Consider the following 27,777-nt stretch of genomic DNA (forward strand, 5'->3'; position numbering starts at 1 on the left):
GGGAGGGGCAAGGGTGGGGCACGAGGTGGAGGGACTGAGGGGTGGGGATGGGATTGGGAAGAGCAGGGGTGGGGTGGGAAGTGGTGGAGAAGCTGGGAGGGGTGGGGAGGAGTAGGGGGCCTGGGAGGGACAAGGGTGAGTGGGTATGGAAAGCCTGGAGGGGCAAGGGGGCCAGGGGTGAGGGAGTGGAGAGACTGGAAGGGGCAGGATTTGGTGAGGAGGTGGAGGCCAGTGTGGGGCAGGGGGATGGGGTGGGAGGGGTAGGGTGGAGTGGGGGGCATGGGTGGAAGGGCCAGGAGTGGGTGGACGCTAGAGAGTTTGGCAAGGGGAGGGGTTGGGAAGGGGTTGGGTTGGAGTAGGGGTGGAGGAGCATCCCAGCTTATGGGAGAGGCCTGGATATTTGGTCCCCAGGCAGGAGTGAGGTCTCACTGCACATACCCCCTCCATCTAGTAGTGTGTGGGAAGGCAGGGCCGGCCAGCTGGCCTCTAGCCTGGGCCTGTTATTTTTTTTTTTTTTTTGAGACGGAGTCTCGTTCTGTCGCCCAGGCTGGAGTGCAGTGGCCGGATCTCAGCTCACTGCAAGCTCCGCCTCCCGGGTTTACGCCATTCTCCTGCCTCAGCCTCCCGAGTAGCTGAGACTACAGGCGCCCGCCACTTCGCCTGGCTAGTTTTTTTTGTATTTTTAGTAGAGACGGGGTTTCACCGTGTTAGCCACGATGGTCTCGATCTCCTGACCTCCTGATCTGCCCTTCTCGGCCTCCCAAAGTGCTGGGATTACAGGCTTGAGTCACCGCGCCCGGCCTTTTTTTTTTTTGAGACGGAGTCTTACTCAGCCTCATGAGTAGCTGGGATTACAGGCGTGTGCTACCATGCCCAGCTAATTTTTGTAGTTTTTGTAGAGACAGGGTTTCACCTTGTTGGCCAGGCTGGTCTCGAACTCCTGACCTCAAGTAATCCGCCCACCTCTGCCTCCGAAAGTGCTGGGATTACAGGCATGAGCCACCATGCCCGACCGACCTCAGCCCTTTTGAATCTTTCTTCCTTGTCATTAACCCTGCCTCAGTGGCTCCTGTACCAGCCCACCACAAAAGCACCCCCGCCCGCCTTAGCCGGCCAGCGAGCCCACTGCCTCCCTAGCCGCAAGCCTGTGCCCCATGCTTGGGCCCTGATTCATCCGAAGCAGCCTTCTTTGGATGTGAGGAAGAAGTGAGGAAAATAGTGAGGAAAACCCTGAACTCCCGTTACTGACAGCAGTCATTCATCCCTTGAATGCTTCCTGTGATCCCCCGTTACCTGACTGGCCTTGGTTAATTCTCACAATTCTTTCCAGTGCTGTCACTCATGTGTCTGTCCACTGCCGCCTTGGCTTTCTCCAGTCCTCACTCAGTTCCTTCCTTGGTCCCTGGTTTCTCCAGGTGCCTGGGTCCTGCCTCAGGGAATCCAGCCTGGATAGCTGCCAGAAAGGGTTGTGAGGATTGTATGCCCCCCTTTGTTTTTGTCTTTTCTTTTTTTTTTTTTTTGAGACGGAGTCTCGCTCTGTGGCCCAGGCTGGAGTGCAGTGACCGGATCCCAGCTCACTGCAAGCTCCTCCTCCCGGGTTTACGCCATTCTCCTGCCTCAGCCTTCTGAGTAGCTGGGACTACAGGCGCCCGCCACCTCGCCCGGCTAGCTTTTTGTATGGTTTTTAGTAGAGACGGGGTTTCACCGTGTTAGCCAGGATGGTCTCGATCTCCTGACCTTTTGTTCCGCCCGTTTCGGCCTCCCAAAGTGCTGGGATTACAGACTTGAGCCACCGCGCCCGGCCTTTTTTTTTTTTTTTTTTTTTGAGACGTTGTTTCGCACTTGTCACCCAGGCTGGATTGCAGTGGCGCAATCTTGGCTCACTACAATCTCCGCCTCCCAGGTTCAAGCGATTCTCCTGCCTCAGCCTCCCAAGTAGCTGGTATTACAGATGCCCACCACCATGCCTGGCTAATTTTTTGTATTTTTAGTAGAGATGGGACAGGTGTGAGCCACCATGTCCGGCCTCCTTCCCTTTCGTTTCTTGTCTTCCCTTTTCCTCCCTCCCTCCCTCCCTTCCTTTCTTCCTTCCTTCCCTTCCCTTATCTTCCTTCCCTCCCTCTCTCATCTCTGTCCATACATTTTTGTTGAGAACCTTTTCTGTGCCAGGCAGTTGCAGGCACTGGAGCATACAGCCCCATGCAGACCTGGCCGCTGTACGCTGACCTGCAGCAGGCCAGACCAGGCCTCATGTGTGCACCCTCCTCTCCTGGCCTTTGTGGCCTCCTTGACTAACATGGCCTCTCTTGCCCCCTGCCTTGGTACAGGCCCAGTTTGACCTGGCCTTTGTTGTCCGCTACAAGCCTGATGAGCAGCCCTCACTGATGCCGCACCATGATGCCTCCACTTTCACCATCAACATCGCCCTGAACCGAGTCGGGGTAGATTACGAGGTGAGCAGGAGCCAGCCGGGGTCAAGGGGCCAGCAGTGGGGATATTGAGGGCCGACTGGGGAGAGCCTTCAGGGTGGTTGAGGCAGAGGGGCCCTGGGGAACCAGTGCTAGGGAACCAGAAAAAAAAAGGGTACGGGTCTGTGGGAGGGCTTCCTGGAAGGGGTCACAGTCTAGTAGGAGGAGGGGCCAGGCTCTTAAGCTACTATTTTAAGAGATTTTTGGGCTGGGCATGGTGGCTCATGCCTATAATCCCAGCAGTTTGGGAGGTCAAGGCAGGCAGATCGCTTGGGTCCAGGAGTTTGAGACCAACCTGGCCAACATGGCGAAACCCTCTCTCTACTAAAAATACAAAAAATAGCTGTGCGTGGTAGCACACGCCTGTAATCTTAGCTACCAGAAGGCTAGAAGGCTGAGGCATGAAAATCTCTTGAACCCAAGAGGTGGAGGTTGCAGTGAGCCAAGATTGTGCCACTGCACTCCAGCCTGGGCAACAGAGCGAGACTCTGTCTCCAAAAAAATAAAAAGAGGTTTTTTGAACTTAGCCCTGGGCTGGGTGCTACGAAGAATGCCCATAAAAACAGCTATAATCTTTTTTTTTTTTTTTTTTTGAGACAGGGTCTTACTCTGTCACCCAGGCTGGAGTGCAGTGGCATGATCACAGGTCACTGCAGCCTCAACCTCCTGTACCCAAGCAATCCTCCCACCTCAGTCCCCCAAGTAGTTGGGACCACAGGCCTGTGCCACCATACCCAGCTAATTTTTTTTCTTGTTTGTAGAGATGGGGTTTCACTATGTTGCCCAGGCTGGAGCTATAATTTTTTGAGAGCTTACAACAAACATATCAGGTATCCCTAATCCAAGGATTCTCAACCAGGAGCAATTGTGGCCTCCAAGGGACATTGGCAGTGGCTGGAGACATATTTGGTTTTTACAACTGTGAGGGGCTACTGGCATCTAGTGGGTAGAAGTCAGAGATGCCCGGGACAGGCTTCCACAGCAAAGTGTCTGTAGCAGTGAGGTTGGGAAACTTGGTCCTCAGCTCTTATTTATAATATCTCGTTTAATTCTCACAGCCCTGTTCTGTTTAACCCCCATGTTACAGAAGGGGAAACTGAAGCTCAGGTTGGTCACAGTTAGTAGAGAGTGGAGATGATGTTTGCCTGACTCCAAGACTAGAGCCTTTGATCACTTACTCTTTATTGTGTTTTTTTTTTGTTTTGTTTTGTTTTGAGACGGAGTCTCGCTCTGTCGCCCGGGGTGGAGTGCAGTGGCCGGATCTCAGCTCACTGCAAGCTCTGCCTCCCGGGTTTACGCCATTCTCCTGCCTCAGCCTCCCGAGTAGCTGGGACTACAGGCGCCTGCCACCTCACCCGGCTAGTTTTTTTTGTATTTTTTAGTAGAGACGGGGTTTCACCGTGTTAGCCAGGATGGTCTCGATCTCCTGACCTCGTGATCCGCCCATCTTGGCCTCCCAAAGTGCTGGGATTACAGGCTTGAGCCACCGCGCCCGGCCTGTTGTTTTTTTTTTTTGAGACAGAGTCTCACTCTGTTGCCCAGGCTGGAGTGCAGTGGAGCGACCTCAGCTCACTGCCTCCTGGGTTCAAGGAATTCTGCCTCAGCCTCCCGAGTAACTGGGATTACAGGTGTGCGCTGCTACGCCTAGCTGGTTTTTGTATTTTTAATAGAGACAGGGTTTCACCATGTTGACCAGGCTGGTCTTGAACTCCTGACCTCAGGCGATCCACCCGCCTCGGCCTCCCAAAGTGCTGGGATTACAGGAGTGACCCACCACGCCCAGCCACTACTCTTTGTTTAGTGTCTTCCTTAGGCAGCACTTGTGGCTGTCACTCCAGAAGGCATCCCAAGGCCGGCAGTGCTGAGGGCCACTTGGCCGTGACATACGGGAGAATAGACGGGCAGGGGGCGGTGGAGAAAGGGCACTGGTGCTTTCTGTCTCCCAGGGCGGGGGCTGTCGGTTCCTGCGCTACAACTGTTCCATCCGAGCCCCGAGGAAGGGCTGGACCCTCATGCACCCTGGACGACTCACGCATTACCACGAGGGGCTCCCCACCACCAGGGGCACCCGCTACATCGCAGTCTCCTTTGTCGATCCCTAATTGACCAGGCCTGACCCTCTTGGACCTTTCTTCTTTGCTGACAACCACTGCCCAGCAGCCTCTGGGACCTCGGGGTCCCGGGGAACCCAGTCCAGCCTCCTGGCTCTTGACTTCCCATTGCTCTAGGAGCCACCAATCAGAGAGATTCAGAGAGATTCCTGTAGGCCAGAGACGGAACACACCTCCATGGCTGGGGCTCTCCGTGGTGCTCTGGACCCAGCCCCTGGAGACACTGTTCACTTTTACTGCTTTGTAGTGACTCGTCCTCTCCAACCTGTCTTCCTGAAAAACCAAGCCCCCCTTCCTCCACCTCTTCCATGGGGTGAGACTTGAGCAGAACAGGGGCTTCTTCAAGTTGCCCAGAAAGACTCTGCGTGTGAGAAGCCACGGCCAGGCCTTCTCCCAGGCACAGCTGTTGCACCAGGGACTTCTGCTTCAAGTTTTGGGGTAAAGACGCCTGGATCAGACTCCAAGGGCCGCCCTGAGTTTGGGACTTCTGCCTCCGTGGCTGGTCATGAGAGCAAACTATAGTCCCCTGGAGACAGCGACTGCAGAGAACCTCTTGGGAGACAGAAGAGGCATCTGTTCACAGCTCAATCTTCTACTTGCCTGTGGGAGGGGAGTGACAGGTCCACACACCGTACTGGGTCACCCTGTCCTGGATGCCTCTGAAGAGAGGGACAGACCGTCAGAAACTGGAGAGTTTCTATTAAAGGTCATTTAAACCACTGAAGAGAAGATGCTCAGGGCGAGTGGGTGTGCGTGCATCTTGGTGTGAGTGTCTGCAGGGAGAGGTTTTAAGAGCCCTTTTTTTTTTTTTTTTTTTTTTGAGAGAGAGTCTCGCTCTGTCTTCCAGGTTGGAGTGGAATGGTGCGATCCTGGCTTACTGCAACCCCCACCTCCCGGGTTCAAGTAATTCTCCTGCTTCAGCTTCCCAAGTAGCTGGGGTTACAGGCACCCATCACCACGCCCGGCTAATTTTTGTTTTTTTAGTACAGACAGGGTTTCACCAGGTTGGTCTGGCTGGTCTTGAACTCCTGACCTCAGGTGATCCACCCACCTTGGCCTCCCAAAGTGCTGGGATTACAGGCGTGAGCCACCGCGCCCAGCCAAGAGCCCTCTTTTTACAGCCTTTAAGAAAGGTCATGCTAGCTTCTCGGCTTCCCGAGTAGCTGGGATTATAGGCATGCCCCACCATGCCCGACACATTTTTGTAATTTTTGTAGAGACGGGGTTTCACCGTGTTGGCCAGGCCGGTCTCAAACTCCTGACCTCAGGTGATCCAGCCACCTCAGGATTACGGGTGTGAGCCATCCCACCCGACCTGAAAGTCTTTTAAAAGCCAGGCACAGTGGCTCATGCCTGTAATCCCAGCACTTTGGGAGGCCGAGGCAGGTGGATTACCTAAGATCAGGAGTTTGAGACCAGGCTGGCCAACGTGGCGAAATTCTGTCTCTACTAATAATACAAAAAAATTAGCTGGGTGTGGTGGCACATGCCTGTAATCCCAGCTACTCGGGAGGCTGAGGCAGGAGAATCGCTTGAACTCAGGTGGCAGAGGTTGCAATGAGCCGAGATCAGGCCACTGCACTCCAGTCTGGGCGACAGAGCAAGACTCCATCTCAATTAAAAAAAAATTGAGTCTTTTCATTTTCAAATTTGACTCATCATAAATTCAAACAGCACAAATCTTAATCTTTCTCTCATCCTTTCCCCGCAGCTGCTTCAGTTCCTCTCTCTGAAAGCCACCATGTCTCATCTGTTTTTTTGAATATTCTTGAGCTGGTTCGTGCCGACATAAGCCTGTGTGTGTATTTGTGTATATTAGGGTTGTTTTGTTTTGTTTTGAGATGGAGTCTTGCTCTGTCGCCCACGCTGGAGTGCAATGTCACAATCTTGGCTCACTGCAACCTCTGCCGCCCAGGTTCAAACAATTCTCCTGCCTCAGCGTCATGACTAGCTGGGATTACGGGCACCCGCCACCACACCCAGCTAGTTTTTGTCTTTTTAGTAGAGACGGGGTTTCACCATGTTGGCCAGGATGGTCTCGAACTCCTGACCGCAGATGATCCACCTGCCTCAGCCTCCCAAAGTGCTGGGATTACAGGCGTGAACCACTGTGCCCGGCCTAGGGTTGTTTTTAACTGTTAACTTTTTTCTGATTACAAATGCATCTTCACCATGAAAAAGTCAAACAAAATAGGTAACATGGGGGGGCCGTATGCTGTGGCTCACGCCTGTAATCCCAGTACTTTGGGAGGCAGAGGTGGGTGGCTCACTTGAGGTCAGGAGTTCGAGAGCAGCCTGGCCAACATGGCAAAACCCCCATCTCTACAAAAAATACAAAAATTAGCCAGGTGTGGTGGCAGGTGCCTGTAATCCCAGCTACTTGGGAGGCTGAGCTGGGATAATGACTTGAACCTGGGAGGTGGAGGTTGCAGTGAGCCAAGATTGCACCACAACACTCCAACCTGGGGGACAGAACAAGAACCTGTCACCAAAAAAAAAAAGTTATATGGACCGGGTGCGGTGGGAGGCCGAGATGGGAGGATCACTTGAGGCCAGGAATTCTCAACCAGCATGGCCAACGTGCAAAACCCCATCTCTACTAAAAATACAAAAATAAGGTGGGCTTTGTGGCACATGCCTGTAATCCCAACTACTCAGGAGGCTGCAGCAGGAGAATCGCTTGAACCTGGGAGGCAGAGGTTGTAGTGAGCTGAGATCATGCCACTGCACTCCAGCCTGGGTGACAGAGCAAGACTCTTGTCTAAAAACAACAACAACAACAACAAGGTGAGGTAAGAAAGCTCTCCTGGAGTTGTACATCAATATATCAATGTGCTCTGCACCCATTCCCAATAACACTTAGCACTGCTAGGATAGTTTTGTGATCCAGAGGGTTGAAACGAGAATTCAGCCATCTCAATGAGAAACACATGTTGATGGGTTGAAACATATCTACAAACTGCGAGATTTCCTCTACTTGCCGGGCAAGTTTGCAGATGTGTTTCAGAGAGAGCCTAGCTGCTGGGCAGAGTACAAGACTAAATGCCTGGGAATGGATTCAGAGGCTCCTACAGCAGTCCAGGCAAGTGACCAGAGCCTAGACCAATGCTTGCAGGGAAGTTAAGGGAAGAGGAGGGAGTGGGCAGGAGAGATGTTTAGGAGAGAGAACACCCAGGCTTCCACCTGACTTGGGCAAGATTATGTTAAAGAAGGAAAAGGAAGGCTGGGCATGGTGGCTCACGCCTGTAGTCCCATTACTTTGGGAGGCCGAGGCAGGTGGATCACCTGAGGTCAGGAGTGAGACCAGCCTGGCCAACATGGTGAAACCCCATCTCTACTAAAAATACAAAAATTAGCCAGGCATGGTGGTGCACACCTGTCATCCCAGCTAGTGGGGAGACAGGTGGGAGAATTGCCTGAGGTGAAGGTTGCGGTGAGCCAGGATGGTGCCACTGCTCTCCAGTCTGGGCAACAGAGCGAGAGTGTCTCAAAAAAAAAAAAAGGAAATGGAATTTATAGTTCCTGCCCTCAGAGAATGGAAGTGGAATTTCGAGTTCCTCCCTTAGGGAGTCCAGAGATTGTGGAGGAGGAAACAATCCGCCCCAGAACAAGGCAGCTAGCAACTGAGGCCCCAAGACATGCCACATCCCAGACAGGGCCCTGTCTGCATCCTGAGGCCAAGTCTGCGTGTGGCCCCACACACAGTCAGACCCGCGGGGCACTAGGCTACTCAGAGGGCAGTGTGGGCAGGACAGCTCCCTTTGGCCATCCTCACAGGAGACTGATAAACCAGTCAGTTCGATATCAGAGTACTGATTTGCCTCTTGGGGTTATTTGTGGCAATAAATTGAAGTTGTTCTACCATAGTTATACAGCAGCACCATCCCATAGAATTACAATTTGAGCCACAAATGCAAGCTACTTATGTAATTTTTGAAGGGGGCCTACCCCTCCACACCTGTGGGCTCTTCTCGTTAGGTGGAACGAGAGACTGGAGAAAAGAAATGAGACACAGAGACAAAGTATAGAGAAAGAAGAAGTGGGCCCAGGGGACCAGCACTCAGCATACAGAGGACCCACGCCGGCACCGGTCTCTGGTTCCCTTAGTATTTATTGATAATTATCTTTACCATTTTAAAGAAAAGGAAGTGGCAGGATAATAGGATCATTATAGGGAGAAAGTCAGCAGTAAGACATATGAATAAAGTTCTTTGTGACATGAATAAGTTTAAGGAAAAGTGCTGTGCCTTGATATGCATATGTAAACATCTCCATAAACCTTTTTAGTGCATAAAGAGCAGCACTGCGCTAGCAAGTCCCGCTTTTCGTCCTAAGGCGGTTTTCTCCTTTCTCAGTAAACGGAACATACGATCAGGTTTTATATCGAGATGTTCCATTGCCCAGGGACGGGCAGGAGACAGATGCTTTTCTCTATCTCAACTGCCAACAACCGCCAAGAGGCCTTCTTTCCTCTTGTGATAGTCCTCCTCAGCACAGACCCTTCATGGGTGTCAGGCTGGGGGACGATCAGGTCTTTCCCATCCCACGAGGCCATATTTCAGACTATCACATGGGGAGAAACCTTGGACAATACCTAGCTTTCCTANTAGTGCATAAAGAGCAGCACTGCGCTAGCAAGTCCCGCTTTTCGTCCTAAGGCGGTTTTCTCCTTTCTCAGTAAACGGAACATACGATCAGGTTTTATATCGAGATGTTCCATTGCCCAGGGACGGGCAGGAGACAGATGCTTTTCTCTATCTCAACTGCCAACAACCGCCAAGAGGCCTTCTTTCCTCTTGTGATAGTCCTCCTCAGCACAGACCCTTCATGGGTGTCAGGCTGGGGACGATCAGGTCTTTCCCATCCCACGAGGCCATATTTCAGACTATCACATGGGGAGAAACCTTGGACAATACCTAGCTTTCCTAGGCAGAGGTCCCTGCGACCTTTGGCAGTGTGCATATTCCTGGGTACTTGAGATTAAGAGAATGGTGATGACTTTTAACCAGCAAGCTGCCTTCAGGCACTTGTTTAACAAAGCACACCCTGCACAGCCGCAAATCCTTTAAACCTTAAGTCACCATAGCACATGTCTCTTGCAAGGACAAGGTTGGGGGTAGGCAGCATCTCAAATACAGAACAAAATGGAGTCTCTTATGTCTACTACTTTCTATATAGACACAGTAACAGGCTGATCTCTCTTTCTTTTCCCTACAATTTTACATTTTCTAGTAGCCACATTTTTAAAAGTAAAAAGAAACAGGTGCAATTAATCTTAGTAATGTATTTAACCCAAATGATCCAAAATATTATCACTTCAACATGTAATCAGCATATAAATATTAATGAGCTAATAGCCCTGCACTGTGGCAGGTACCCGTAACCCAGCATTTTGGGAAGCTGAGGCAGGAGAAGATTGCTTGACTCCAGGAGTCCAGGAGTTCAGGAGACCAGCCTGGGTAACAAAGTGAAATGCTTACCTATGTCTACAAAAAATAAATATTAGGCATGGCTGCAGCGTCTGTGCTCCCAGCTACTCGGGAGGCTGAGTGAGGTGGGAGGATTACTTGAGCCCAGGAGGTCGAGGCTGCAGTGAGCCGTGATTGCACCACTGCACTAGAGCCTAAGTGACAGAGTGAGACTCTGGCTCAAAAATATATATTTTTTCTTTTTTTGAGACGGAGTCTCTGTTGCCCAGGCTGGAGTGCAGTGGCACGATCTCGGCTCACTGCAACCTCCGCCCCCCCGTGTTCAAGCCATTCTCCTGCCTCTTCCTCCCGAGTGCACTATCACACCTGGCTAATTTTTGTATTTTTAGTACAGACGGGGTTTCACCGTGTTGGCCAGGCTGGTCTTGAACTCCTGACCTCAAGCGATCCACCCGCCTTGCCCTGCCCTCCCAAAGTGCTGGAATTACAGGCATAAGCCACCACGCGCGGTCGATATATTTTTTTCCTAAAAATTGAGATAGTTTAACAGTCTTTTTGTTCTAAGTCTTTTTTTTTTTTTTTTTTGAGACCGAGTCTCGCTCTGTCACCCAGGCTGGAGTGCAGTGGCCGGATCTCAGCTCACTGCAAGCTCTGCCTCCCGGGTTCACGCCATTCTCCTGCCTCAGCCTCCTGAGTAGCTGGGACTACAGGCGCCCGCCACCTCGCCCGGCTAGTTTTTTGTATTTTTTAGTAGAGACGGGGTTTCACCGTGTTAGCCAGGATGGTCTCGATCTTCTGACCTCGTGATCCACCCGTCTCGGCCTCCCAGAGTGCTGGGATTACAGGCTTGAGCCACCGCGCCCGGCCTGTTCTAAGTCTTATAGCGCATCTCCGTTTGCACTGGCTCCGGACTCGAGAGCCACATGTGGCTAGTGACTACTGTTCTGGCACGCTCAGGCTTAGAGCCTTCCCTGTGGAGGCCAAGTCCTGCAGGGGACCTGTTTGCTGCGGTTTCCTAGTGTCTGGCGCATCACTGGGGCCCGGTGATCTGGGTAACCATGTGAGCTTGGGTAACCTCCCCTCTCCGTCTCCTGGGACTGCTGTGGAGATTAAACACAGCGGTGGATGTTAGAGAGGCAGTTCAGTCACTAGCATTGATTCGCCGTTGTTGCTGCTGTTCTTTGCTCAAAGGCGACTGAAGGGCAGCAGGCCCAAGCTCGCTTCTGTCTGCCCGATGAGTCACTTCACCCTAGGCCTGGCCCTCTAGAGAGCACTCCTCTAAGATTACAGAATGCAAATCTGGATTCCAGAGCTGGCAGAGGCCCCAAGGTCAGGCTCTAGGACAACCGGCGAAAGAGCGGGAACCTCTACTCCACGCCCTTGGTTTTTCAAAGCCCCTCGACAGGTTGAGGCTCCGCCCCGCTCTGCCCCGCCCCCCAGCTCCGGCCGACGCCCACCGGAACTACAGCCCCCATGATGCAGCGGTAGTCCGAGCCGCTGCGTCATCGGCTTGGGACGCGCCGGCGGAGGCGTGGCGCGCTGAGGCCAGGCTCCAAGTGCCGAGTCGCGAGGCCGCAGGGGCGTAAGGAGTAGGCGGGGCGAGCCGTCTGGGCTCAGGGTCCACCAGCTCACCCGGGTCGAGGGGCAATCCTGAGGCGACTGGTGACGCGCGCGTCCCTTTCCCTCCTCCCGGCTCCCCCCGCGGTGGCGCTTGCTGGTGACGTAGTGAGTGTGATGGCCACCGCGAGGCCGGGAAGGTGAAGGTGAGAGGGCGAGCAAGCCGGGGTGGCGGGGACTGGCCCGGCACGGCCGGGCAAGTCCTGAGCAGCTCGGCGTGGGCCGACGGGATTCTGGGGCCACGGGGCTCTGGGATGCAGTCAAGCGGGGGTCCCCACTCTCCGGCCTCGCCGCAGGCCCGGAGAGGAGGGGGCGGGCCACGGTACCTGGGACGGGGAGGTGGGCTCCCCTGTAGCGTCTCATTGTCCCGCCTTTCCACCCTTCATGGCAACGTTCTACCCCTGCCCCTTTTCTATTTTTCATCCAGTCTTCGTTTTGCCAGCATTTACTCAGCACCTGATAGGTGTCCACGTTCACCGCGGGAGCGCCCTGCCCTCCCCACTTTGGACACTTACTGCCCTCTCGTTCAACCTTGTTTACTTGTATGACTTCTCACCGGACTCTAAGGCCCTGGAGGGCAGGACTATTTCTTATCCATTCCTAACGTGGCGCCTGACACACATACAGAAGGCACACAGAAAATGTTGAATAAATAGCTGTTTAGACGCACGAAGGCAGAACTGCCCGTTACCCCCTCTCGTACTCCTTCATTGCCCTCTTTCTTTAAATTCTCAATCATCTCTCTCTCTCCTACCCAGAAAAAAGCTCTGTTTATCCGCCTCTGGTGTCCCAAGGTTTGGGGCTTGGGGGAGGAAGGCAGCTCAATGTAGTTAAAAAAAGGAAGGAGGCCGGTCGCAGTGGATAACACCTGTAATCCCAGCACTTTGGAAGGCGGAGGGGGGGTGGATCACCTGCGGTCAGGAGTTTGAGACCAGCCTGGTTAACATGGTGAAACCCCGTCTGTACTAAAAACAAAAATTAGCCGGGCTTGCTGGCACACGCCTGTAATCCCGGCTACTCAGGAGGCTGAGGCAGGAGAATCGCTTGAACCCGGGAAGCGGAGGTTGAGCTGAGATCGCACCACTGCACTCCAGGAGCTTTGGAGTCAAAGGGAGCTAATATTTCAAATCCCAGCTTAGACAATGGACTAACAGTCTATAAATCTTCAAGTATTCCAGCCCTCTGTTTGCCCCATAGAGTTGAGAATTAAGTGAGATACTTTACAGTAGCTGAACACGTTGGCTTTCAGTCAGTTCTTCTGTTGCTCAGTAGTCAGCTGTTCCCCAATCCTCAAGCCCAGTTTTTTTCCTGGTTTTGCTCTGTCCTGCTCTCCCCTCTCTAGATGTACCTTTCCCAGGGCTCCTGCAGGGACCTCCCTGGTACCTCAAACCCGCACATGGCAGAACACATGTTTGTGCACAGCCAGGATTGGTCCCACACCTCTGCGTTTTTTCCCCCCAGGGCACTTCCTCACATGCCAGTGCAACTCCACAATACCTCAATGAGTAAGCTTCCCTCAGGGATGAGTTTGTTTGGCTTGAAACCTGATTAGACATGTTTTGTACACCAGTGTTTTTTTTGGGGGGGAGGACACCTGATCTATCTCCCTTTTCTTTTCTAATAAGTCAGGACTGGTGGAGTCAACACAAGTCAATCAATAACCAACCTCAACCTGAGACAAGACAGAAGAGAACTCAGAATCTTTTTGTCTTTTGGACTCCAGCCATGTCCATGATGCCTGCATTGTGAAGATCTCTCACCATCCAAAAAAGTGAGTAGTAGCTGTGACTTCTGGCACCCTGGATTTGAGTTGCGTGGACAGGGGCGTGCTCTCCTGGACCTCTGGTGGCAAGTCTCTTGGATGGCTTCCTCTTTGTATAGAGCCACAGCTTTCTAACTTCTGTTGAAAAACTGTGGTATCTCTTTTCTACTTCCGTGAAAGATTTCGCTGGTTGCTTAGAGAGCCTGTTTAAAAGCTGACAGTTCAGGAAGTGGCTGGGATCTCTTGGGCTCCCTGAATAATTAGTCTCTGGTTCCCTCATTTGGTCTTCTCTGCAGTGCTGGCTCTTCCCCGTCTCTGCCCAGCACAGATTGGCTCCTTGTCACTGCTCTTCTAAGATTCTGCTCTGTCCCCTTTACCCTGTATACTCTTTTGTTTCGATTTCTCAGCTTCTCCTCTTTTCCAGTTGTGCCAGCAGACGATCTGTGGATCCATTTTATTTTCCCTGCTAGGAGTTGCTGTACATAACACTGGTCAGGAGGTGGTGTGGATTCAGGGACTGTGCTTGGGATCCAAACACACCTTGCAGTGAATTTTGCTACTGTTGTCTCTACTCCCGAGATACCTAATACTCCTTGACTGATAGCCTAGGTTGAGGCAAAACTTTTGACCACCTTGGAGGGCTAATAGCAGTTTCCATTTAGAACTAGGTTCATTTCTGGTCTTAGGTTACTATTTGTCAATACTGTGCCCCTGGCACTTTTTGGGGGTGGGGGTGAGAGAGTACCAGAAAGAATGGGCCTTTCCCTAAAACGTGATCCTCGGGATTTTATTTTATTTTATTTTTGAGATGGAGTCTTGCTCTGTTGCCCAGGCTGGAGTGCAGTGACACAGTCTCGGCTCACTGCAAGCTCCACCTCCCGGGTTCACGCTTCTTCTGCCTCAGCCTCCCGAGTAGCTGGGACTACAGGCGCCCGCCACCACGCCCAGCTAATTTTTTGTATTTTTAGTGGAAACAGGGTTTCACTGTGTTAGCCCGGATGGTCTCGATCTCCTGACCTCGTGATCCGCCCACCTTGGCCTCCCAAAGTGCTGGGATTACAGGCGTGAGCTGCCGCACCTGGCCCGGGATTTTAAAAGCTATTACACAGAAGGGTTTTTTAATTGAATATATTTGTGAAATGCTGAATTCAATGCAGTTAAACTAGTGTCTTTACAGCAAGCCTTCCTTCGCAAACTCTTTGCTGTGCTCGTGTGCTCCACTGAGGGGAATAGTAGCATATGGTGTTTTACAAGCTGATTCTACTATTGAAGCTTCTTTAGATGGAATATTGGGTGCGAGTAGAGTTCTGTGGACCACACTTTGGGAAGTACTGCCGGAGACTATCCAAAACAGGAATCTCCAGAGCACTTATGAGGCAGTCACAGCTTGAGGTGTGACGCTTAGTGTGTAACTGATACTGGAGCCAGGCTCTCAGGCTATGCTTGTGGGATGGTCCCCACGTGCCTGTGGCAAGCTCTGTGGTGAAGCAGAGATTATCAAGGCTTTCCAGAGGAGGAGCAGGAACCCAGCTGCCCCACATCACTCCGGAGGAGTAGGGAGTCAGCGTTCAAAGCCTTGAGATAATTGGGGGACACAGGATGTGATAAAAACCGGGTCTGTGGTGTCGTTTGTTCTCTATGAGGCATCAGAGGAGGCTTCATGCAGGGAGTGACACTTGAGTTGGGTGTAGAAGGACAGTAGGAGTATGCCAAATGGGTGGAAAAGGAAGGAGGACTCCAGGCAGAAAGCAGCTCATGCAACACAAATGTGGACTCTCAGCTTGCAAGTTAGCAGAGCCAGATAAATGAGGCAGAGTTTGGAGAGGTTGATGGTAGGTTTTACGCCAGGGGTTTGGAGGCAGCTACAGGCTGGTTATTGGTGAGAGCAGGGAGGCTCCTGGATCGGCTGAGCTCCCAGCAGACCTTGTAACCTGGAGCTCCCAAGCTTCTACTGGTGTACACGCTGTTGAGTCTTGCAGTTAGTGAGCACTAATGCTTTTGGTTTTATATCCCCTGGGCTTGCAAACATTGACCAGAACTTAAAGGCATCTGCTTCTGATAGTGGGGAACTTGCTTCCTGCAGCAAGTCACTTCTGGAGTGGGGTATCGCTGATCCTTCCCCAGCTGACCTATGTATTTGATCTCCGTGGTAGCGGGTAAGGGAGTGGTGTGTGTGGGGTGAGTTGGCGGAATTACCTCTACCCTGCCTGAAGTCTGGGTGTTCATGGAGAGTCTTGTGATCTTGCTGGTAGAGTTTGTTGTTACTGCTTTATAACATGTAAAGCTGCTTTTCGCTCTTACTGTGTGTGAAGCACGTTGCTTGCATCATCAGCTTTAGTCTTCTCACAGTTGAGATGGTATTGTGGTGTTAGGATATGGGTTTCATCCATGGACCCAGGCCTGTAACTCCTATCTATAGCCCTTGTTTTGGTTTTGTGTTATAATGTTAGATGTGGTAGGCCTCTGACCTTCTTCGGCTCTCCTTCCACCCTATTCTTTCCCCACCTTTCTGATTGTGGGCCTTAAAACCCTCCCCTGAGAGTGTTGGATCCTGTATCCTGGGGGAAGGAATGCTGATGTCATGAAGCTTCCATAAAAATCCAAGAGAACAGAGTTGAGGGAGCTTACAAATAGCTGAACACGCGGAGGTTCCTGGAGAGAGGCCTGCTTAGGGAGGGCACAGAAGCTACACGCCTCTTCCCCCGTACCTCGCCCTAAGCGTTTCATTATCTGTATCCTTTGCGATAGCCGTCATAACCCAGTAAACATAAGTAAGTGTTTCCCTGGGTTAGGTAAGCTGCTCCATCAAATTAGTCGAACTCAAAGAGGGGGTCATGGGAACCCCAGCCTAAAGCCAGTCAGTCAGAAGTTCTGGAGGCCCAGACTTGCGACTGGTATGTTTGAGGCATGATGGTGGAGAGGTGGGGCAGTCCTGGGGACTGAGCCCTCAACCCGTGGGATCTGACACTCTTTCCGGGTAGACAGTGTGGGAACTGAGGGAGAGGACACCCAGCTGGTGTCCTCTGCTTGGTGTGGGGAAGAAACCCCCTCACATTTGGTCACAGAAGTCTCTTGTGTTGATTATGGTGTGAGAGTAGAGAAAAAAGACAGTTTGAGACAGTTTTTCTCTCCAATAGGTGTCTTGTTTGTTGTACACATGAAGAAACCAAGGTTCTGTGATGAAATAACTTGCTTAAGTTTAAGCAACCCAGAAATAATATAGTCACAATTTGAACCTGGCTCTGCCTGATTACAAAACCTGTCATAGGTAGTACTATATCATGCCCCATCCCTGATCCCTTTTTTTTCTTTTTTCTTTTTCTTTTTTTTTAAGAGAGAGACTCTTGCTCTGTCGCCCAGGCTGGAGCACAGTGGTGAGATCTTAGCTCACTGCAACTTCTACCTCCCAGGTTCAAGTGGTTCTCCTGCCTTGGCCTCTGGAGTGGCTGGGACTACAGGCATGCGCCACCACACCCAGCTAATTTTTTGTATTTTTAGTAGAGATGGGGTTTCACCATGTTGGCCAGGCTGCTCTTGAACTCCTGACCTTAGGTGAGCTGCCTGCCTCGGCTTCCCAAAGTGCTGGAATTACAGACATGAGCCACGGTGCCTGGCCCCTGATCTCTTTTCTTTTCCTTTTGGGTGGCTTTCCTCTTGTGCCTGTCACATCCCGTCTTTCTCGAACAGTCTGATCTGTCAGGCCATGGCAAGCCTGATTTCAGTGCACTTTTCCTTTGCTGCTTTGGAAGAGTGAGAGTAGCATTTTCTTTGCAGTTTCCTTTCTCAGAGCTGTACTGTCTTTAAGCCCTGCACATATGGCTTCCATGCTGAGAAAACGTCTCTCATAGCTGTGGCGTGATGCTGAGGAGGAATGTAGAAACGGAGGTGGGGTCACTTCCTTCCCTCATCTCCAGAGGAATCATTAACATTGCACAAGAACTTGTTGGTTTGGGCACACATGTGGGTCCCTTTCCCACTTTGGGTCGGTCTGTCTTCTGCCCACTCTTTGGGATGATTAGTTCCTAAACGTCCGTTTTGGCATTTGGTCTTCATGTACCTCTTCTGGGTGTTCTTTCTGCTTTTCAGGACCTTCTGCAATGTACTTTGGTCCCATTTGGAAGTTTCTCGTGTGCTTGCTCGGGAGCAACACCTCATTTCCCATCTAGAGAGAGTGAGCTTTCTGCTGGGTGGAGAACTGAGGGCCCTAAGACTAGGGTGGCTGGGGAGGCAGTGACAGACCCAGGTACAGTCAGCTGTGCACATGCCCCCTCATCCAGGAGGGCCTTTGCCCTTTGACTTTCTAGGATCGGTGGGCTCTGCTCAAGAAGTACCTTTCGCCATGGTGGGAACTCTGAGGCACCTGACCACTTTTGGGGTCAGAATTCCCAGTCTTACCCTGGGCACTACCTTCTGGTGTGTCTGCCTCTTTTTGAGCCTTTTTTTTTTTTTTTTTTTTGGAGATAGTCTTGCTCTGTTGCTCAGGCTGGAGTGCAATGGCGTGATCTTAGCTCACTGCAACTTCCACCTCCTGGGTTCAAGCAATTCTCGTGCCTCAACCTCCCGAGTAGCTGGTATTACAGGTGCCTGCCACCATTCCTGGCTAATTTTTGTATTTGTAGTCGAGGTGGGGTTTCACCATGTTGGTCAGGCTGGTCTTGAACTCCCGACCTCAAATGATTCACCCACCTCATCCTCCCAAAGTGCTGGGATTACAGGCATGAGCCACTGCGCCCGGCCCAACATTTCTGAGCCACCGTGCCTGGCCCAACACTTTGTTTATTATAAGTTTTTTTTTTTTTTTTTTTTTTTGAGACAGAGTCTCACTGTGTCACCCAGGCTGGAGTGCAGTGGTGCAATCTCAGCTCACTACAACCTCCACCTCCTAGGTTCAAGCGATTCTTCTGTCTCACTCAGCCTCCTGTGTAGCAAGGATTACGGGCACGTGCCACCACACCCGGCTAATTTTTGTATTTTTTGTAGAGACAGAGCTTCACCATGTTGGCCAGGCTGGGCTTAAAGTCCTGACCTCAAGTGATCCACCTGCTTCAGCCTCCCAAAGTGCTGGGATTACAGGTGTGAGCCACTGCACCCGGCCATATTATCACAGTCTATTTTTGTGTGACTGTCTCTCTTGCTCTCACTCAATCCCACACATCTTTGTAGCTTATCTTTTCATATAAGAATAACATTTTAGAGGTCATGAGACTTGACTCCAAAGTCCTAGAGGTCTTTGGTCAAAGGTCAAAAGAGGTGGGGCATAGTGGGAGGGCTGGGCTGGGAGGGCTCTGCCTCCCAGGTTCAAGCAATCCTGTACTTCAGCTTCCCAAGTAACTGGGATTATAGATGGCCGCCACCACACCCAGCTAAATTTTTTTGTATTTTTAGTAGAAACGGGGTTTCATCATGTTGGCCAGGCTGGTCTTGAACTCCTGACCTTATGATCCACCTGTCTCAGCCTCCCAAAGTGCTGGGATTACAGGCATGATCCACCATGCCCGGCTGGTTTTTTTTTCTTTTTTTTTTAAATAGAGATGGGATCCTATGTTGCCTAGGCTGGTCTCAAACTCCTAAGTTCAAGCGATCTGCCTGCCTTGGCCTCTCCAAGTGCTGGGATTACAGGTATAAGGCACTGAACCCGCCCCCTAACCAATAGTGTTTTTATGTGGTCTTGCTCTGTCTCCCAGGCTAGAGTGCAGTGGACCAACCATAGGTCACTACAGCCCAAACTTCTGGGCTCAAGTGACCCTCCTGCCTCAGACTCCCAAGTAGCTAGGACTACAGATGTATGCCACTGTGTCAGGCTAGTTTTATTTTATTTTATTTCATGTTTTGAGACAAAGTTTCACCCTGTCACCCAGGCTGGAGTACAATGGCGTGATCTCAGTTCATTGCAGCCTCCATCTCCCAGGTTCAAGCGATTCTTCTGCCTCAGTCTCCTGAGTAGCTGGGATTATAGGTGTGTGCCACCAGGCCTGGCTAATTACTGTATTTTTAGTAGAGATGGGGTTTCACCGTGTTGGCCAGGCTGGTCTTGAACTCCTGACCTCAGGTGATCCACATGCCTCGGCCTCCCAAAGTTCTGAGAAACCGGGGTGAGCCACCGTACCCAACCTGAGACACCGTTCTTATCTCACCATCCTTTGTTCTAGTCCTGGAGGTTGCAGTGACCTGAGATCCCCATATTCTTGATTGTCCCCCAAGCATTCCACCATCCCTCCAGCAGGATGTCCCGAGGTAGGTGTTGCTGGGTTCGCTCACATTGGCTTCTCTTGCAGCGCAATGTCCCTGCTCTTCTCTCGATGCAACTCTATCGTCACAGTCAAGAAAGATAAAAGACACATGGCTGAGGTGAATGCTTCCCCACTCAAGCACTTTGTCACTGCCAAGAAGAAGATCAATGGCATTTTTGAGCAGCTGGGGGCCTACATCCAGGAGAGTGCCACCTTCCTTGAAGGTAAGGGGGTACCTGCTCAGCCAGGCCCACTCTTACCTGTTTAGATATTTAGCTAGTGGGATTTGTGGGTGGGGAAGTATAGCTCTGCTCCTAGGGAACTCATGCCCAGATAGCCTCAAAAATGCTCTGCTCTTGAAATCATGTGGAATTGGAGTCTGGGGAAATTAGGCCAGGAAGACAAGGGAACTGCCATTTAGTAATTACTTTAGAAGTCCACAGGTTTCGTTTCATTTAGTCGTGAAAGATAGGTGAATCTTACCCCATCTACAAGGCAAGCAAATTGAGGTTTGAGAGTTGTTGGATACCTTGTAAGTAATAGATCAGGGCTTTACCCAGGTGTCTCCAACTCCAGAGCCCACGTGTTTTCCTTTGCCTAGTTCTGGCTGCCATTAATACCAGGCACTGTTTGGGTGTCAGTGATCCCTGACCGGGGCGCCCTCTCTTTTATATTTTTAGATTGGTGACAGAACTATAGGAAACTCGTGTCACCTGTGCCTTTTCTACTAGTTACTAATTTGAGCCCAACCTCTAGTTCCTTGTCTATCAGCAGAGAAGGATTGGTTCCCAAGGCCCCGCTCGTCTGAGTGACAACTCCAGCGCTTGCTTCCTCAGGCTCCCTCTTTAGAAGGGCACTTTGGCGCCAGGTCCTGAGATTGTCTGTGGAGACCCAGTAGCTGAGTCTTACCTGCCCTTGGTTTCCTCACTTGTGAAAGGGGGACTCAGGTGTGAACAGTGGTTTCAGATTCTAGTCTGCAGAACCCTAGACGTTCAGTGGTGATGCTTCCGGGGTTGGCCCCTGGCTCAGGGGGGCCACCTTCTTTCCATTCTGCTTTCAATGAGAGCAGCTTGGCTTCTCGTTGTTTTACACGCCAGGCTGCTACACGAGGCTCCCTTTGAAGAAAGAGACTGTCCAATTTCATGCCCTCATCTGTGCCCTGCCCTTTGCATGGCACTCGATGTACAGAAGGTGTTTCCTAAATACTTGTTGAACTAAAATCTGAATTTTAAAGTAGTATGATTGGTAGTTGAAATAATCCCAACTCATTGTCTGTTTATCAGTGGCTGTGGTGTGCCAGCCCTGTGCCAGGTGCTGGGCATGCAGAGATGGGGTAGATCAGGCCGCTGCCCTCTGGGAGCCCAGAGTAACCCTCTTGGAAGCTCTGAGTCACCTACTCCGATGACGTTGTGGACAGACACATGCTTAATGCAGATGTTTATGTGATGCATGCTTTGATTTCTCTCTGTGTGAAAACATGAGGCCTCCCTGTTGTTTAAATGGAAGGGAAAGAGCTGGAGTGATCCTGAGCTGTGTTGGGTCAGGGAGGGAATGGTTCCTGCCTGGGGACTGTTTCTAATGGGCAGGTAACAAGAGCTTGTCGGCCTGCTGGCTCTCACTTTTAAGTGTAGTCACATGCTTGAGAACCAGCTTCCTCTGAGGGACATTCCAAAGGCCATGCCCAGTTGCCCATATAAGGGAGGAATATTGATGCATCTGGGGCAGAGGTGACCGGTGGACATTGCGGGCGGGGAGATGGGGGTGTTGTTGACTTGGTCACTTCCTTTCATGGCGCTGCCTGCGGGGAAACTCACTGGGCGGGCCCTCGTCATGCTTCACATGCTTTGGGAGTGTTCTCAGGGCTGGGGCCTGTCAGCCTCGTAGTTCCCAGGAGTGTGCAGGGGGGCTAAACACCTGGCTGTGTTCCAGCCTGTCTGGTGCGAGTCCTAGACAGGACAGTGGTGGGATCTCACTCAGTTGCTCCTGTATGGAGTAATTTGGTGGCCATCTTCCCGTTAAGGGCACTGGAAAAAAGCAGTGCCGTGATCTAAAGGTCTGCTCACGTAGCAAACATTTGTGCACCTGCTGGGTGCTGGGATCAGATAGCGTGGCCCTCATGAGGTCGATGACACAGACAGGTGAGCTGGACAGTTAACTTATGGTGAGGTGAGAGCTGAGATGGGAGAAGTGCAGGGTGCTGGGGCACAAAGAGAAGGGGTCCAGGGTCCTGACTCAGGTTGGAGGGGTGGTCAGAGAAGGCTTCCTGGGGGCAGTGCTGTCTAAGCTAGACTCGAGGTCAAGTGAGAATGAGTCAAGCTGCCCCAAGGCAGTGTAGTGTGTCAGTTCTTCAGAGAGTGGGAAGGGGTTTGGGCAGCAGGGAGCAGAGCCGGAGTGCCGAGGAAGCTGGTGAGTTTGGGGATACGGTGAGGGAGGACTGTGAGGCAGCGAGTGGCAAGAGGCCAACAGGGCCAGGGCAGGGAGGGCCTCGAGAAGTGACACAGAGTGGTTAAGAGCCTGGACTCCAGAGCCAGGCTGCCTAATTCAAATCCTAGCTCTGCCTTTTACTAACTCTGGAGCCACGTTAATAAAGAGGACCAAAGGAGAGAAAGAATTTGAAAAGTGAAAGGAACAGTGCCTTGCATGTGGTAAGAACTTCGTAAATATTTGTTAAGAAAAAATAAACAAGGATGGCAGTTAACTTTCAGGTATTTGTCTTATACCAGCCGCCATTGACAGCATTTGTATTTTAATTCATTTGATCCTCACAGTGGTCTCATGAAGTAGATATTGTCATTATCTCCATTTTGTGCCTAAGGATACTAAGACCCAGAAAGGTTCTTTTGCTTGAGGCCACAGAGCTAGAAAGTGGTAAGAACCAGCTTCAAAACCAGGCAGTGTTGCTCCTGAGCCATGTTCTTAACCACCACACCGTGGGGCCACCATAAAGGATCTGGAACTCAGCCTGTCGGCTGCAGGGAGCCAGAGGTGGACTCATTTAGGGTAAGCAGGGCGTTGCTCTGGCCCTTCCAGACTTATGACTGTGGAACTCCTCTGACCATGTGGTGACCCATGTTCCATCCTCACCTCCAGACACCTACAGGAATGCAGAACTGGACCCCGTTACCACAGAAGAACAGGTTCTGGACGTCAAAGGTTACCTATCCAAAGTGAGAGGCATCAGCGAGGTGCTGGCTCGGCGGCACATGAAAGTGGCTTTTTTTGGCCGGTATGTCCTTGTGGCACCCACCCTTTCTTTCTTCCTGGTTAGGAGGGAGGGAGGCACTTTGTGCAAGCCCACAGAACGTTCCAGGGCAGGGACACGCTTCAAAATTCATTGCTTTCCTTTTAATTTATATTTTATTTATTTGATTTTTGAGACAAGGTTCTCTGTCACCCAGGCTGGAAGCTCGTTACAGCCTTGACCTCCCTGGGTTCAGGTGATCCTCCCATCTGAACCTCCTGAGTAGCTGGGACTGCAGGTGCACGCCATCAAGCCTGACTACTTTTTTTATTTTCTGATTGTGGTTAAAAGGATCTAATATAAAATTTACCCCCTTAACCATTTTAAGCATATAGTTCACTAGTAGGTATATTTGCAACCAGTCTCCAGAGCTTTTTCATCTTGCAAAATTGAAGCTTGTATTATACCCATTAAACAATAACTCCCTGTCCCCACATGTCCCTCGCCCTGGCCACCACCATTCTACTTTCTGTCCCAATGAATTTGACTATTCTAGGTATCTCACGTAAGTGGAATCATACAGTACTTGTTTTTTTTTTTTTTCTCCATTCATAAAACTTATTCCACTTACGTGAATTTAATATCCATGTTCTTAACAATTATGCTTGTATTCATGAAAATTTCATAAGACATTAAACAAAGCTAGCCATCATCTCAAGTTATTTCCCTGTTAACTATTTTTACAGCACATGCATGTTAGGCAAGCATCAAAAAAAAAAAAATCACAAAAGCATAAAACCTAAAATAAGTTAAATACATTTTTTTTGTTTTATTTTAGTGCTATGCTTGTTGATATACATGAAGTAATGAATATCAAGCAATTCATTTTATTGCATCTTTACTTATACATTTGTTCTTAGGTTGCCTAAAGCATTTTAAATACAAATAAAATGAGTGTAGCAAAAATAATGAAAGCTAACAGCAGATAACTTTACAAATAATGAAATGTGAACCGTTTCTGCCCTTATCCAGAGTAAAATGGGTCACAGCTTTGTCTAAAGAAACGCTTCCACAGCGGTAGTCAAAGGTGTGCACATTGAGATTGAGTATTCCACAGATACACATGGTTTAACATGTGATATCCATGGGGTATCTGTTTCTACCACAGCCTTGTAAGTGCCCCAAACCTTAAGGTATCCACAGTTACTACTCCTGTGACTGGAACCAGTGATCCTTTTTATTCCCCACCAGGACAAACCAGTATGTAGGCAGTTTTCTTTGCTTTGACATGGAAGCAATTTTAACACTGGCCCTTGTGAAGCCACAATGTACCCAAAGTACTATGCCAAACATTTATAACTGGTATAATGGCCAGGTGTGGCAGCTCACGCCTGTAATCCCAGCACTTTGGGAGGCTGAGGCAGGTGGATCACAAGGTCAGGAGATCAAGACCATCCTGGCTAATGGTGAAACCCCGTCTCTACTAAAAATCCAAAAAAATTACCCAGGCATGGTGGCGGGTGCCTGTAGTCCCAGCTACTTGGGAGGCTGAGGCAGGAGAACGGCATGAACCCAGGAGGCAGAGGTTGCAGTGAGCCGAGATCATGCTATTGTACTCCAGCCTGGGCAACAGAGCGAGACTCCATCTCAAAGAAAAAAACAAATGTGTGTGTGTGTGTATATATATATGTATATATATATGTGTGTGTGTATACACACACACACACACACACACACACACATCTAATACAGGAAAAAAGACATCTAGACAGATTGTATGCTAGGCACCTAGTGGTAGCCTGGGGAATAGGCACTGTGCCTAGAGTCTTGTCCCTGATGACCTGTAACCTCAGGTGTGGTCCTCTACTCCGCTGAACTATCATTTCTCCATCCTCACCTGGGAGGTATGACCCCTACTTAGGTGAGCTAGTGAGCTGCCTGTCTCAGTGGGTGCAGGTAAGGTCATTGTAGTTCTGCTCTAGTGATGTGGCTGGGAAACTTTAACTCAGAAACGCTGTATTTAGCACAGGTTGAAAGCTCTGAGACTCAGAGCAGATGAGTCTGCTGAGTGGAGCTATTCTCAAGAAGCAGAAATGGCCGGGTGCAGTGGTTCACATCTGTAATCCCAGCACTGGGAGGCTGAGGCAGGAGAATTGCTTGAACCCAGGAGTTTGAGACCAGCCCAAGCAACATGGCAAGACCCCATCTCTACAAAAAATTTAAAAATTAGCTGGGCATGGTTGCACGTACTTATAGTGTAAGCTACTTGGGAGGCTGAGGTGGGAGGATCATTGAACCCTGATGGTCAAGGCTTCAGTGAGCTCTCTTCATGCCACACGCCACTGCACTCCAGCTTGGGCGACAAAGCAAGACCCTGTATCAAAAAAACCCAAAAAACCCCCACCAGATTACATGAAAGGGGTGTGATAGGTAAGAATGAGAAAGTAGGCTGGGCATGGTGGCTCACATCTGTAATCCCAGCATTTTAGGAGGTTGAAGCGGGAGGATCACCTGAGGTCAGGAGTTCGAGACCAGCCTGGCCAACATGGTGAAACCCTGTCTCTACCAAAAATACAAAAGGTAGTTGGGCATGGTGGCACACACCTGTAGCCCCAGCTACTCAGGAGGCTGAGGCAGGAGGATCGCTTAAACTCAGGAGGCGGAGGTTGCAGTGAGCTGAGATCATGACACTGCACTCCAGCCTGGGTGACAGAGCGAGACTCCATCTCAAATAATGATAAAAACAAAGAATGAGAAAGTAATCTTCCCTTTAGCCTGGCAGTTGTCAGCTGGGACTGACAAGGTGAAGCTTCATGTGTAAGGAGGAGCATCATGGGAGAAAAGCAGTGAAACATGCCCTGTGTGGAAAACACTGGGGTCATTTAGACTGAGAAAGATGCTTTGGGGGTGGTGAGTCGGTGTTTCAGGTAGGCCTGAGTTAAACTTTGGAGACTGTCTGACTGTCTCAGACAGTCTATAAGTGATGCTGAGCGTGGCTGTATGATTCAAGGGGCAGACAGTGCGCAGTGAGCCTCTTGCAGATTGATCTGAAATGATGAACCAGGGGTATGTCACAGCTTTGGGCCTGGGGGTGTTTATTCATTTTAATAAACAGTGCCTACTCTGTGTCTCAGCACTGTCTGGGCACTGGCAACATTGCAGTGAATAGGGCTTTGGCCTTCCAGGCTGGTATCTGCATTGTGAAAGTAATTCAGGTCAGATATTGGTGGCTTTGCTGACAGCTGTTACTTCCTTCTAGGACGAGCAATGGGAAGAGCACCGTGATCAATGCCATGCTCTGGGACAAAGTTCTGCCCTCTGGGATTGGCCACACCACCAATTGCTTCCTGCGGGTAGAGGGCACAGATGGCCATGAGGCCTTTCTCCTTACCGAGGGCTCAGAGGAAAAGAGGAGCGCCAAGGTGAGGGTGCCAGGCTGGCTGTCAGCCCTGTGCCTGCTGGCGGAGCAAGTCCTCCATTGTGACATGGCTGACCTCACCTCTAGGGAGAGGGCAGCACTGCCCTGTGTAGGTGAGTGGGAGACCCTATTTTAGACGAGCTTTTTGAAGGATGTGAGAGCTTCTGGGGGCTGGCGGGGGCGGTTTCCAGAAACGTGGATCACCAAGAATGAGGACCCTGCTGTTCCTCATACAGCTCTGAGTGGCCACTGGCCTCTCTTCACTAGTGAAGGAAGACAGTATGTGCTGTGTTCTTCCTTGGGGTATTGCCAGAGAGGGATTCCTGCATTTGCTCTGTGTCTCTGACCTATCATTCAGGGGCCGACACTGTGAGTTTTCTGAGAGGCAGCTGCATTCTTGTTTGGGGCCAGATGCTCAATTTGCTTCATAAAGGATCAATCGGCCACACACAGTGGCTCAGGCCTGTAATCCCAGCACTTTGGGAGACCGAGGCGGGTGGATCATTTGAGGTCAGGAGATCAAGACCAGCCTGGTCAACATGGTGAAACGCTGTCTCTACTAAAAATACGAAAATTAGCTGGGCGTGGTGGCAGGCGCCTGTAATCCCAGCTAGTTGGGAGGCTGAGGCAGGAGGACTGCTTGAACCCGGGAGGTGGAGGTTGCGGTGAGCCGAGATCACGCCACTACTCCAGCCTGGGTGACAGAGTGAGACTCCGTCTCAAAAAAAAAAAAGAATCAATGCAGAACAGACGACTTTAGCATGATATCCAGGAAAGAAACCAAAAGAGCAGTGAAGAAAGTGGGTTCTTAACTGACAGCTCCCAGCTGTTAACTTTTTATATGTGGAAGAAGAAAGGGTAGCAGATGGGCAGCAGTCCCAGCCACTGTGCTGTGATGCAGCGGCACAGGAAATCTGGCTTGGTGTTTCCTCCTCAGCCTCTTTTTTTTTCCTTCCTCTGCCATCAGACTGTGAACCAGCTGGCTCATGCCCTCCACCAGGACAAGCAGCTCCATGCCGGCAGCCTAGTGAGTGTGATGTGGCCCAACTCTAAGTGCCCACTTCTGAAGGATGATCTCGTTTTGATGGACAGGTAAGAGGGAGGTACCCTCCTAGGAGGTCCAAACCGGGAGGCGCCAGGTTTCCATTTCTGAGTAATCCGGGCCAGAGTCCCTGGGCCCCATCCATGCTCTGCTTAAGTACTGCTGCCTTTCGGATGGGCTCAACCAAATCCTCTGGCCTCTTGGCTTTCCTCTAGAGTCTGGTACCTATACCTGTTTACCAGTACCCTGCAGATGTCCCAGGGATGGTCTGTAAGAGATAGGAGGGATGCTCAAAAGTTGGGGAGGTTCTCAACCTCAGCCCAGTGCCAGCACATGTACTGGGGGTGGGGAGTTGTGGCGGAGTCAGAGGTGTATTTTATCTCCCTTGAAGAAACACTTTGCCCTGGCTTGGTGGACAGGTTCTAACTATACCAAGAAGTACAGTATTGTAGCATTTACCTGGACTCACATCAAGTCACACCTTCACCTTAATTGTGTATCTTTTTTTTTTTTTTTTTT

General features: G+C 50.7%; 2 protein-coding genes across 6 annotated transcripts in view; both read left to right on the forward strand.

Annotated features, from left to right (window-relative positions):
• Positions 1-5,303, forward strand: part of PLOD1 (procollagen-lysine,2-oxoglutarate 5-dioxygenase 1) — a 44,548-nt gene extending 39,245 nt beyond the window's left edge. Inside the window, exons 17-18 of the mRNA XM_017887918.1 lie at positions 2,295-2,453; positions 4,415-5,303. Of these exons, the coding sequence (XP_017743407.1) occupies positions 2,295-2,453; positions 4,415-4,570 (315 nt within the window). The 3' untranslated portion in view covers positions 4,571-5,303. The remainder of the gene's footprint in view (positions 1-2,294; positions 2,454-4,414) is intronic.
• Positions 5,304-11,481: 6,178 nt separating this feature from the next.
• Positions 11,482-27,777, forward strand: part of MFN2 (mitofusin 2) — a 31,402-nt gene continuing 15,106 nt past the window's right edge. The window contains exons 1-6 of one of the 5 annotated variants that reach the window (XM_017887949.1): positions 11,482-11,771; positions 13,251-13,396; positions 19,663-19,841; positions 22,708-22,843; positions 26,058-26,220; positions 27,184-27,308. In XM_017887949.1, coding sequence (XP_017743438.1) covers positions 19,667-19,841; positions 22,708-22,843; positions 26,058-26,220; positions 27,184-27,308 — 599 coding nt within the window. In that variant the 5' untranslated portion in view covers positions 11,482-11,771; positions 13,251-13,396; positions 19,663-19,666. Of the gene's footprint in view, positions 11,772-13,250; positions 13,397-19,662; positions 19,842-21,908; positions 22,024-22,707; positions 22,844-26,057; positions 26,221-26,516; positions 26,586-27,183; positions 27,309-27,777 lie in introns of those variants that run through there. The other 4 variants (XM_017887950.1, XM_017887951.1, XM_017887952.1 and 1 more) reach the window with 4 other exon arrangements.

This window comes from Rhinopithecus bieti, unplaced genomic scaffold, assembly GCF_001698545.2.
Source record: "Rhinopithecus bieti isolate Rb0 unplaced genomic scaffold, ASM169854v2 scaffold_16234, whole genome shotgun sequence".
NCBI classification, from domain to species: domain Eukaryota; kingdom Metazoa; phylum Chordata; class Mammalia; order Primates; family Cercopithecidae; genus Rhinopithecus; species Rhinopithecus bieti.